Here is a 12,839-nt window from a genome sequence, read left to right as displayed (position 1 = left end):
TCACAGCTCCATCTAGTGACAGGATACAGGTGGTGCATTTAAAAAAAACCAGTCGGCTACAAGATTAAAACCCCTAGTAGTTAAAAGCACTGATCATTTCATCACGTTAAAGTGTTCTTCAGGTAAACCTTTGTTCACGTCCTGGACAAGTACTGACGATCATTGTTGTATGCAGGGAATCACTTTATTGTTGCACTTTGAGATCATTCAGTTAAATTAGTAATGGGCTACAGAGTAGATAAATAGACTCACGTGTAGTTCTCTGAGAAAGTTAAAATGATAGCCCAGATGTAATTACATTTTGTTTTTCTGCACTTGGCTGCTTAAATGTGACTCACATTTTTAGCAATAAGAAACTGGTGGCTCTAGTTTCTTTGGCGTTATACATATTTTATAGTAAAGACGGACCCCTGTTTGTTAGTAGTTCATGGAGATTTAGAAAAAAATGAAGGTTATACAGGTTTGTTAAAACAGAAGCTTTCAGGTTGAGATACTTTACTTTTTGTGGCAATGTGATTCATTTTGGAACTTTTCCAGACTAACAATTTATCTGTCAATTAAAAGCCTTCAATCCACATTTGTTAGAGGTAAAAATTATTGTGTGTGTGTGCGTGTGTGTGTGTGTGTGTGTGTGTGTGTGTGTGTGATCCATCATGTTCTCATCCCACGGTACAAATGCTGATGCATCAGATGGGCTGCTTGTATCACAGTGAATTCGTTTAAACTCTTTAATATTTGCAGCAACATGTGTGCATACATTCTAGATGTTTCTAGGAACACAACTTCATATATTTTTGAAGATGAGAAAGCCTGTGCAAATGAAGCCTCTAACCTTGAGGATCTATCTTCTGAAACTACTTGTCATGCAGGTTGACATCCAAGACAGACTCATATACCTGGATGTTTCCTACATGCCGATTCAATTTGAAGTTTTATTGATTCAATTTGTCCGTCTGAGCAAGAAAAGACAAAACCTAGTAAAAAGAAAATTAAAGTAACAATGTTAATAATACAACAGCAAAGATTCAGAAGCTGGAAATACCAACAGTTTATTTTCTACTTTTTGTGACTACAGAAATGTTGAAACATTTGAACACTGAAAAAAGCTGAATGACATCATCACTTGCTTCTCAATTTTCTTTCTTTTTTATCATTTGCTTAGCAATCACAACAGATGATATTGCACGGCACTGAGAAAGCAGTAGCAAAGCCTGGGAAACAGCAATGACAAATCAAGTCATGAGACATGGAGTTTTACATCTGAGAGTAACACCGACAGTATTGCCTCTCTGGCATACACGCACGCACACACACACAAACACGCACACACACACACACACACACACACACTGACACGCAGACTAAAAACCGAAGAAGCACTGTGAGTTGATAAGGAGGTCAAAAGAAAGAGATCGAGTCTGACAAGAGCACAAGGCTGACAAGAGCAAGGAGATTTCATTTTGAAATGCAAGTGCAAAATGAACTTCTACTGTAATTTATTCCTAAATGTCTATGACAACAAATATGCTTGTTTATCAAAACCCTTCAAGCATCTTTGTATATGAATAGCTGGAGGACACCCCTCTGCGGGTGGGAAACTAGTTCCCCAGCGTAAGAGATCCAGATGATTGTCTTAGGTGCTGCAGTATTATTATGAGACTTGTAGCCAAGCTACCCATCATATGGGAACTCCTTATGGGCAAAACAAATAATAAGAGATGAATTAGGAAACAGGAAAACATAGGCCCACGCTGCATTATCCTTTTGTTCACTTTACAGGCCTTTTTATGTAAAATTAAAGCATCTGTACTTATTCATTCAAGACACAATGAATGCATAACATCCTGATGTAATCTGTCATGGACATTTTGGTGATGACCCCTTAGTCCGTGGAGACTCTGTGCTGTCTGAGCATGACGGAGAGGAAACAGTACTAACAGTGCGGCCTCTGATACCCAGAGACCTACTGTTTTAAAATGTACCAGTCAGCCACACACATGCATACACATCAGCAAAAAGCTTGACAATATGCAGTACAAACACATTAGACAATGGGCAACGACAGAATCAAAGAGATGCATGCAAATGAGCTCACATACAAACTTGCATACTTCAGCAGTACTTGACATTTGAGGCGCACGCTCACATTCACAGACAGAAAAACAGAAGAGCAATCCGAATAATCGTCTCCATACACACTCGCACACGGATTCCTTGGTAAGGTTCTTTGCAGTTTTATTAGACTTTGCTTATAGTCATTACACGAGTACGTACCAAAAGAACAGATACTAGATGGAGCAAGGCGGCGGTGCCACGGCAATAAAAACAGACCCAGCTCCGCGGCACAGCCCCTGGCAGACCGGCTGCCCAGCCTAAACTCCACCTCACTCTGTGTATGAGACAGCAAAGTGAGCGGGGCTTGCAGCCCTCGTTTCAAATGCTCCAGATTGTACATTGAACAGGAGATTCCCCACATGGTAGAGTAAGCTTGCCTACATAGCCCTACGCCTTCTACATTCTATACCCGTGCGAATGGCAAATCAAAACTCAACAAGTCTACCTCACAAATGCCAGTGCTTTTCAACATTATACATATTTTTTTTCCAATTTTTGGTTTGTTTTAAAAATCTTTGGATGTGCAGTAATACCCATAAAATAAGTGTTTTTAAAAAGTCAAAAGAATAGAAAAACACACACACGTACACACTGCTTTTTGCCAACTGTTCAACAAAGTAGCTCCTGTATAACTTTGTCTGCATTGGCAAATCAACTGTCTTGGTTTCTGGCAGTGTTTAAAACACACATTGAAATGCCGGCTAGGATTTAGCTGAAGAAGAATAAAAACTACTCCTTTGTTATATCTAAGCATGGGAAATAAGGCTGTAACATAAATGGTCTTTTTTGTTTCTTTTCTTTTTTCCAAAAACCTACTATATACAAATCTAGAGTTTCTACAAATGCATAAATTAAAGTAGTGGTTAACCAATACAAAAATGCAATTAAATTAAAATCACAACACAGAAGTAGAGAAAAGGGAAAATATGAACACAATATCACAGCAGTTGGTTTTACCCTGTAAAAGCAATAGTCTACCATCATAATATTGGCATAACCCAGTGTCCGATAAAAAATACGCTTCTCCCTCCATCCCAAAAGTTTCCTACATCAACCCTGAAACTTGTCCTCCATGTCTTGAAACAGAGCACTTCTGCCAAAAAACAAAACAGAACAAAAAACAGCAACTTCAAAATAGATAATCATACAGCTTTTTGAAGTAACAATAACAATTACCACACAAGTGGAGTTCTGCCTAACTCACAGATAGACGTCTCAATGCAGAACTCAAAGGAATTATTACTATGAGGTATTCAGACACATTGGTAAAGACATGCACGGCCAGAGTGCTGGACCTTCCTACACACAGCAGAGAGACAAGCAAGGTTAAGGGAAAGAGGGATGGAGGGATGAAGGGCGGGCAGGGGAGAGGATAAACAAAGACCTTTGGTTTAAACTGTAGAAGTGGACAACAAAAATTCCTTTGGTATGTTTTCATTGCATGGTTGCGCTGGCGAAAGCACCACGGTGTGATTAAAGAAAAAAATCTTCTCATTGTTTCTTCAGTAGTGGCCCTTCTACAGGCTGAGGTATTCACAGAGTCAAAGGTGAGAGGTCAACAGCGGTTTAACACTTTGGTTCAAGCAAGGCACTCGTCCTGGGAGTTTTAGAAAGATTGCAACACGTCTGCTTCTACTTTCAGGAACATGTCTGCCTATAGTTGAGTCATCAACTCTGCCCATGGCTATGTCAGGTTGTCTGCCTGTTGTAAGGTGAAGATGTCTGACCTATTTGTTGGATCAATATTATCAGCCTATAGATACACACTAACAGGCAGGCCAGGTGGAAATAAAGCTGCAACACTGAGAGCTCTGGTGGGGTAAGGCTTCAGATGCAAATTTAAAATCATTAATGAACCAAACTAAAAGCCTTTCCTGTCAACAAAGCGGTAGACAGTAATGTGTTTCTGTTATGAACAACCACTGATCACATTACTAATAAGGTAGTTGTACCCCACAGGCACCAGCATGGCTGATTGTGTGTATCTAAGGCTAGTTCAGCACATCTGCCTATAGCTACATCAGTATGACTATCTATGGAGCTGTAATCAGAGCACAGATGAAGCAAGAGCACGCATAGCGGGGGTGCATGGGTTGAGTGCAGGTGGGAGGGGGAGAAAGAGGAGGAGAAAGGAGAAGGGAAAAAGAGACAGGAGATAGGGGGGAGGGGACACATACATCACATCTTTGAACACCACTCATAGAGGCCGTGCAATGAGAAAAAATCTTTGGTTATCTTTGGTATCATCAAAGTGATAAAAATCACGTATGGAACTTGAGTGAGGTAGCATCTTTGGTTCACACTATAAAACATCAGCAGGTCTTGACACATTTTTTTTTTGGTTTCTTGTCGTCTTTTTGGTTTTTCTCTCAGAGATAAAGAAAAAGCAGCTCTCTCTTGCCTCTCCTTCAGCGCTTGTTCTGATGAATGTAGAGCTGCTAACCCTGGCCATGAAGAGGATGACGGCAAGGGGCCAGCGTAATATATCTAATGCTATGCTGCCCTGGGCCAGCCCTGTGTAGTGCTTTCCTCCTAGTGCTGAAATGCATAGCTTACTAGGAGAGTGGAGGCAGGGAGGGGAGGAAGTGCAGGGTGGATTGGCAGCAGGCAGGGAGCGGGGGTGCTTTCGTATTCAGGTGACAAGCTGACATTGCTGTGTAAGCGCCTGAAAGTGATTTGATCATTGATATCATCTCCTCCGCCCAACATCTTTGATGAGGAGATAAAATCAAATACATATGAAGTGCTTATTAAAACCACCAGAGGCACTGTGGTTTTGACACGCTCCCTCACACAGTGTCAAAACCACACATAGATCCAGTAGCTTGTGTTTTACATAGAAAACTGAAGAGATTTGTCTTTGACAGGTGCTGGATTTTGAACACATAAAGTAGAACTAAACCTGCCGGCATTAGCTAAGCAGATTAGAAGGATTAGATGTAGCTGTAATGACTAACCTTAACATTGAGTACAATGATCATAATTCAGGAGAGTGTCTGCGAAGTTAAAAGTGGTATAGTCTATTTCTTTCCAAGAAGGCATCTATAAGGCAAATATCAATAGTTAATTTTTAGGGTTATACCATAGAGTATTTCCGTTTACAGGGAGCAAATATTTAAATGTGACTCAAAATGTTCTGTGGAGAAGGACAAGTATGATTTCCTTCTTCGTGGAGCACACTAACAGTCTGTCTCAGGAGGTAAGGGAGGAAAACAGGTAAAAAATACTTTTATCAACTACAAAATATATTCTTTGGTCAAATTACTTCAAAGGATGTTCTTAAGTGGTTTGATTTCTAAACTGCAAAAGAGGCTTCAAGGTGTAGAAGGCTTTGGTTTTTCTTTTTGAATTATTCAATGCCTCAGCATGTTGGAAGAAAGCACTACCATGTGGGTTGATGTTAGGCATTCTTTTCTATTTGGTTTGGTTTAGGGTTGGACCTTTTGGTTTTAGGGTTAGCAGTCTACGCATGGACATTTCCCTGTCTGTCTGGAATGCTTGATAGAAAGACAAACAGTTGGACAAACAGTCAGACAGTCCGCTCCACTGATCCGAACAAGGTTGCACAACAATCCAGTCTCTCCTGTGGGATTTTTTTTCTTTAAAGTTGATTGGCCAATCCCACTGGAGCTCCACATTCTGGCTGTTTTCGAGGCCGTGGACAACTGCAGATCAGACTGTCAAGAGGCTGATTAAACCTCTGTTTAGGGACCCATCATCAAAACCAACCAATCAGATTAAAGATAACAGTGGGGAATGATAGATTCATACTGGGTGGGGAGGTGAGGGGAGGGTGTAATAAAGCTAGAGACCAGTGACAGCGAGTGTGTGTGAGAGGGGGAGTAAAACTATAGTCTTTTTGCAGTATGTTACACATAAATGTGTTGCTAAAACAAACATTGTAAAGCAGGTCAAAGGAGAAGTCTTTGGTTTGTTTTTTCATCTTTGGATACTATAAATATCAATATAGTACAGGTTTAAGGGCAAAACGTTGCTTCAAGGTCTTTTTTAAGTTTTCTTTGTTTCTCTTAAGTTTTAAAGCTTTTCCACCGAGGTTGAGTCAGTCCATGAGTTGGTCAAATCAGTCCTTCTTCAGGCTTTGGTGCAGGCGTTGGGGCCAGAGTTGGCTGAGTGACCAGAGCCGTCATCCACCCACTTATCTAGGCTCCGGCGGCGTGCGTTCATAAAGAAGTTGCTGACTGTAGCCAGCTCGAGGCCCAGCTGTTGAGCAATGGTGAGTTGCAGCTCTTTGGATGGACGCTTGTTCTCTTTGAAGATGGCATGGAGTGTCCGCCGCTGCACATCTGTGAACACAAGCCGGGGCTTCTTGGTCATATTTCCCCGCTCGCTTCTGCCGTGGTCCTGTTCCTTACGCTTACATGCTGTGGAGATTTCAGCAAAGAGACATACAGAGAGAGAGAGGGGATTTGTGAGAGAGGGCAGAAGACAGAAAAACGAGAATCACAACTTATCCTGGGATTTTAAAAAGTCCTGAGTAAAGAGTGTGGCCTGAACCATGAATTGGTTCTTTTCCACAATATTAGGCTGGGGGAGGCAGGTTGTAGTTTCCACTCCAACTCTGCAAAGTCCTCAGTGCTAAAATGTTGTTTTATCTTCATAAAAAGTAAAACAGAGGTTTTGTATGTGACAATTTGTATTTTTCGCTTTTGTATCCTGATCGTCAAGACCTGAGACCTGTTCAAAATACAAAAATTACATATTCTGATAACATAGGATTGGGGTCAGGGGTACTTAATCCTCTAGGGACTAAATGTGCTAAACTAATGTGATTATCTAAAGCCAATCCAAGCCTCTTTACTGTGTAATGTTATAGAGAAGTCAATTTGGATCTACTCTGATATGGACTTTTTAGGTCCTATGGATACACATGCAGCTGAAATTTGTTTTTAGTGATGCCAACATGAAGAATATTCAGTTGTATCAAGAACCAAATTATACACAAGCTCTTATTTGTATATCTCTTTAATTTCCTTTAATTCCTAGAAACATATATTTTTCTTGTGTTTCATGCTCGCTCTAATAAAATATTAGCCTTCAATGTAAACAATGCACAGCCTGTTTTGAAAGCTTCCTTATGTTTGATGTAGCTTGTGTGTGGTTTGAGTTTGGTGAAATCAAGTAAACTGTCTTTGCTGGTCTAAGCAAATTTTTGGATACTATTTCATATTTCACATTTTTGGATACTAAACCAGTAGAACTGGTAATTGAAAGGTTTTATCAACATTTTTCACAGACACATTTCTATTACGGTTTTTGCATCATTTACTCTGAAAGAATCACACAGCCAATGATTGTTGGAAGTAGTGCTATTTTTGTTCAAAACTCCTCTTTTCAGATTTTTTAAAAGGTACATGGGATATAATAGCAAAATTAGACTCATAGATCCACATAGAGCCTCTTTTGATTCAGGCACCAAAGGTTTCGTGGGTCCAGAAGAAGAGCAATCAGCAGGAAGCATGCCAGAACAATGAGCGCTGTCCACGGTGCTGAAAGCAATGTCCCCCGCAGGTGACGTAGATAAATAAAGAAAATGGCCTGGAGATGATTTTATACTGGAAAAACAAAAACTTGGGAATCCATCTGATAAAAAGTCAAACTTCAGTTAATCTGAACTCTTTGCTACATGGCTACAGCTTCTTTTTTTATTAACACCCCAAGCTCCAGTCATTTAAACGGAGAGTGAGGTCAGACCAGGAGGGGGCAGACGCGGGCTGCTAAGGTGAGACCAAATATGGGCTCACTGGGGAAATTAATGAACAACACATCACAACCACAAAACAATTCTCCGACCAGCACCGATTAATTTTGCAAAGTGCACGAAGTAAACAAACGCATTTCATGAGTCAACCCGAGACAACGTGCTGAAAACAGAAAACTTCGATCAGCCAAATTTAGACACCTTTTTTGAAAAAAAAAAAAAAAAAAGGTAGAGGAGAACAACTACAGTAAGTGTTTCCCTACACTAATAAACTAATAAAATGACTTCCCGTTCTATATTGTAGTAAAGCACTACATATTATCGTTAAACTCTACTTTATTCCTCTTGTTGTTCTTAGTTTTGGTGTATTATCTCCAAATGAAAGCTTAAGTAACACTACGCGATACTTTAAAAACGATTAGAATTATAAAATCAAAAGAGGACCTGCCCCCCGCCGAGATCTCACATGATACATGATTTCTAATTTCAAGCACTTTCTTCAGCATGTGCTAAAGTACAGCGAAGCGGCCTGTTAGCATGACCATAAAGTGGAGTGGGTCTATAATTGTGAGTATGAGCAGCCCGTTGTCTCCAGTACAGGTAAATATTAACAGAGGGCCGGAGCTCCTCGTGTAAGGGTTGCAATAAATCAGCACGAGTGAAGGCCACTCAGACAGCAGGAGCCAGCACAGAGGAGCCCGACCCCGCACGGGAGGCCCGCGAAGACAGGGAGCTTTCCCAGGACCGATGGGAACATAACAACGGCCTCGTTATCGGGCTAATCACACACACACACACACACACACACACACACACACACACACACACACACACACACACACACACACACACACACACACACACACACACACACCGCTGCTGCTCCCGGCTAATCATTACAAACACGAGATAACTCCACACACTAAAACAGACTGCACACATAGCGTGTACTGACACAATGTGACGAATGCCCCGCGTTTCATAACCGTACAGAGAACAACAAACAGACATCTGAGCTGAAAACGTTGCGAAGATTTAGCCCAGCGTGTATTTATTTCAAGAATCTACATCCCGATTAAGTGGAAGTAGATAATTATTCACCAAGAATAATAAAAAAGAAAACACAACCACCATCAAGAAAGGTCTATGCAATCACAGCTTCTTTCCACAAAAAAAAAAAAGAAAAAAAAAAGTTGTAATGAATTCCTATGCGCTGTCTGGAGTGGGTTCTCTCCTCACTTTTATATTCCATTGTATTCTATTTTATTCTATTCCATTCTACACATACAAATATTCAGATGGGTAATTGAATACGTGGGAAAACGAGAGAAGGCCCAAGATTAATTTCAGAAGCCTAAAATCAATGAACAGATCAAATCTACCTCAGTACAAGATCACATATCCAGTTCACACAGGAACGAACGGATCAATAAAATGGCGCTCAGACTATTTTATTCTGAATTTATTTAATTTTTAACTCTATTTTCCCCCTCTTTCTCCATTATCCATCTTCTTTATCTGACATTTTCTAAATAAAACTCGCAATTGATATTTTGGTACTTTTTTGGCCAACCCCCCAAAATAAAAAAAAATCAACAAAAACAAGAGTTTATACAGTTTAAATATGTTTTTTTAAGTTAGGTAACATCGACAAAGAAAAATACAACAATAACTGAAGCAGGCCTGTTACATTTTCCCTGCACTGTATGAATATCTATTTCTCTGAAAAATAAAATCAGAGCTTTAACGATACAAGTCAATATGCTGCTGGTCTGAGTTTAGTTTTAATTATATGCTCATTCCACTAATGATAAAATGATGCAAATGCAATATCACATATGCGTGTGCGCGTGTGTGTTTCACTCATTTTCCACTGATAAAATCTCTTCAAAACACACACACACACACACACACACACACACACACACACACACACACACACACACACACACATCAGTAGCAGCAGATGGGAAAACTGAAAAATAATCAATTGTGATTACACTGATGTGCACACGCGCGAGCATACACGTGCACAAAAGCGCGCACTTTCCACCGTGTAGCCTCACTTTTCAAAAAGCACAAAAGCCCCATTTGTAGGTCATTGATCGGGCCTATAAACGTAAAAAAAATCTATTGGGTCTATTGGTGTGTGTGAACGCGCACGTGCTATTTGGGCCTCGCTGGGCGCCTTAATTGACTCGTGCGTACCACAGGGACAAATTCATACAGAGGTCTACCAGTTAATTAGAGAAACTTCAACGAAGTCAGGGTTTGTTCACCAGCTAAACACGAACACGTGCTCTTTTCAATTCTTTTCTGCTGAGGAACTGAAGTCTCTAATTTTGCCAAAGAGAGCTCCAAACGTCTTTACACCAACTAAATAATGCATGACTCCGGCGTCGCTTTGATTCGGTTTATGACAAACTCCCAGGAACACGTGCACACACACTCTGTGTTTACATGAAGGGCAACTCCAAAAAAAGGAGCTGATCGGTTGCATCTACACCAAAATAAACACGTTCCTAACGATTTCTGGGAGAAGGATCAGTTTACGCACACAGTCCAGCGGTCGATATTTTGAGGTAAAATGACATGAGTACTTGTTCCACACAAGCCCCAAAATCAGTGTAGAGACAGAAAAGGGATGCGTATTGATGTCAGGCCAGTCTCTGCACGGTCTTCAGCTCAGTGAAGTTTGCTTTCGGCTCTAATTCCTCCTGTTGTTTATCTGACTGTATGTTGAATTTAACCACTCAACATAAATAATAGTAACCAGGGCCAACTTTTCCCGATTCCGTCCTAAAGCTGATATCATTTGACTTCCAGCATCTGGAGGCAATTAGAGAGATTACAAGTTATACATATCTTTTAAAGACCTATCCAGCACAGAGGAAACGCCAGTCCTGAATGTGACTCTTATGTGAATTTGAATGTCTTACAGTTGGTTTGCTATATTTTTTTTCCAGTATAGCAAAAAACAAACTACAAGCCCAGTTTCAATTCCTCTCTCCATTGCTCAGCACAAGATAACATTCAGCGCCAGTGACCTTCTGTGCCAAATTACAGTCATTTGCCGATCGTTTTATTTTTCTTTGGAAATCAATGAAAAGATGAAAGCAAAAATGGGGCTTTACCGAGGCTTCGCTCACCTGCGAGCCTGAGCGCACTCATGCGTTGGAACTCAGGCTCTTGCAGCCATTTCCACATGCGGCGGAAGGTCTCTCTGCCGGACTTAAGCTTGGACCAGGGTTTGGGGTTTCGCAGCAAGTCGGACAGGGTCCCTTGGGACCTGCACAGGACCCGCTGGGCAAAGATGGCCTGAGGGATGCTGTAGCGCTTCAGCTCTGTGGTGATCCTCTGCGCCACCTCTTTGGTATTCACCTCCTCCATCTGTCCCCCAGAAACACCACCCCCTCCACCGCCGCCCCCTTGCTGCCCGGGCCCGGAGGCCTGCTCCCGGCTGTTCCCCAGCACTTGGCCGTGGCCCTGCGCGCCAAGGTGGGCGTGCGGATGGTGATGGAGGCCGTTGATTTGTACCATACCAGCTGAGGAGCTCATGTGCTGCTCCGCATGTCTGCTGAGCATGGCCGGATGGTGAGCCTCGAACCCGCTCGGGGTGAGCATCTTCTCACCAGGCATAGCGGCACCAGGATGAGCGTAGGGGGGGATGCCGGCCTGGGACGTGTGTATGCTGGCCAGACCGGAACCGGATAACGGGGAGAGGCTCTGGCCCATGCACGGATCCTTGTGATGATATGCGGGATACAGACTGTTCATAGGCGCCAGACTCCGGTCCTCTCGCATTAGCGTGAAACTGCCGCTAACATTTCCGGGGATCCTCTGGTGCGGGTGCGGGTGAGGATGATGTGGATGGTGGTGGTGATGATGATGGGGAGGAAACTTGTCGGACACGGTGGAGATGGGGGGTAAGGGCTGCAGGGGGGTTAGGGTAGTGTAAGTGCTGCTCGCGCTCATGCCAGGGGGGGCTTCACACATGCTGATGGCTGGATGCAAGTGTCCAGAGTGGCTGGGGTGATAGTCTCCGGTGTCGAGCAGGGTCGCCATGCCCATAGCACGGTGGCTTAAACCCCTAGGGCTCGGACGGGAATGTGGACTGTGGCCACTCAGCAGCTCTCCGTGACCGGACACGGACTCATGGCTCACTCCGTGCAGGTCGCCAATATTCTCCATCGACAGCTGTGCGTTCATGATCCGGGCAGCGCTGTGGACAAACCATCTATCTGACCTACCCCAGTTAGCTGATGTCCAGAAGTCCTCACGTCCAGTAAAAGTTCAAATTTCTTTTGTTGTTGTTTTTTTCTTGCAGTAGCCTCCTTTGCTATTGCCTCTTCTCTGTCCTTACATTCACCTATTTCATTATTCCCCTACCTCGCACGCTGTTTTGCAGAATGAAAACTCCTCTTCCGAATCCCCCTTTGCTTGACAGTTGTTTTTTTTTTTAAATAATTACTCTCTTAATTTTCTGATTCTCTTTATAATTCAAGCCCCCCCACCACCAACCAGCTGTCCTTGCGCTCCGGTCGGGTGCCGCGCCATCTCTCTAGCAGTGTGTCTCCAGCCCCTGTTCCACCGCAGCACAGCTCACTGTCTACACATGCGCAAAGGGGACACCCATCTCCACTCGTATTCTCTCTTTCTGTCTCCCTCTCTCTTTCAAGCACACGCGTACACACACCGCCCCATTCTCTGACGTCAGGTACCTTATTAAGGAAGGATGGTATGAAAAGCTGCTCACAGCTATTAGAACTATTCAGGACCCTTTAGCTTTTGCTGCAAATGCTAATAATGCTAATAGAGAGAGCTCACATCAAAGCCCTACGAAATCTGCTCATGGATGCTGACTGAGTACACAGCTATATCGTTAATTATCAGCTCTTATTTAGAAAATGTTAAATTCATTAAGACTGTAATGAGGCTTCACATTCAGTCCTCCTTAAACTATTAACCGCAAATGAAGTAAACTTCCGGGTTCATATGGAGTTGA

At 42.4% G+C, this 12,839-nt stretch overlaps 1 protein-coding gene across 2 annotated transcripts; it reads right to left on the bottom strand.

Annotated features, from left to right (window-relative positions):
- Window positions 1–1,029: 1,029 nt before the first annotated feature.
- onecut1 (one cut homeobox 1) lies at window positions 1,030–12,544 on the bottom strand. Of its 2 annotated transcripts, none has more exons than XM_086270669.1 (2): window positions 10,969–12,544; window positions 1,030–6,497 (listed from the first exon to the last, which is right to left on the bottom strand). In XM_086270669.1, exons 1-2 carry the CDS (start codon window positions 12,041–12,043, stop codon window positions 6,208–6,210), a joined length of 1,365 nt encoding a protein of 454 aa, XP_086126795.1. In that variant the 5' UTR covers window positions 12,044–12,544; the 3' UTR covers window positions 1,030–6,207. The 2 variants fall into 2 exon arrangements, with proteins under 2 accessions (XP_086126795.1, XP_086126876.1); XM_086270750.1 differs by having other exon boundaries at window positions 10,984–12,544.
- Window positions 12,545–12,839: the final 295 nt, after the last annotated feature.

This window comes from Aulonocara sp. 'chitande type north' Nkhata Bay, linkage group LG1 (assembly GCF_057382095.1).
Source record: "Aulonocara sp. 'chitande type north' Nkhata Bay isolate Kocher_YH1m ecotype deep benthic linkage group LG1, A_spYH_male_GT1.1, whole genome shotgun sequence".
Taxonomy (NCBI): Eukaryota; Metazoa; Chordata; class Actinopteri; order Cichliformes; family Cichlidae; genus Aulonocara; species Aulonocara sp. 'chitande type north' Nkhata Bay.
This window is presented reverse-complemented; position numbering and strand designations above follow the sequence as displayed.

Bases quoted from the DNA above. Each gene is read 5' to 3' on its own strand.
- onecut1 (XM_086270669.1), bottom strand. From the start codon at position 12,043: ATGAACGCACAGCTGTCGATGGAGAATATTGGCGACCTGCACGGAGTG. The intron at 6,498-10,968 runs GTAAAGCCCCAT...AAATCTCCACAG, and splicing joins CGCAGGTGAGCGAAGCCTCG to CATGTAAGCGTAAGGAACAG.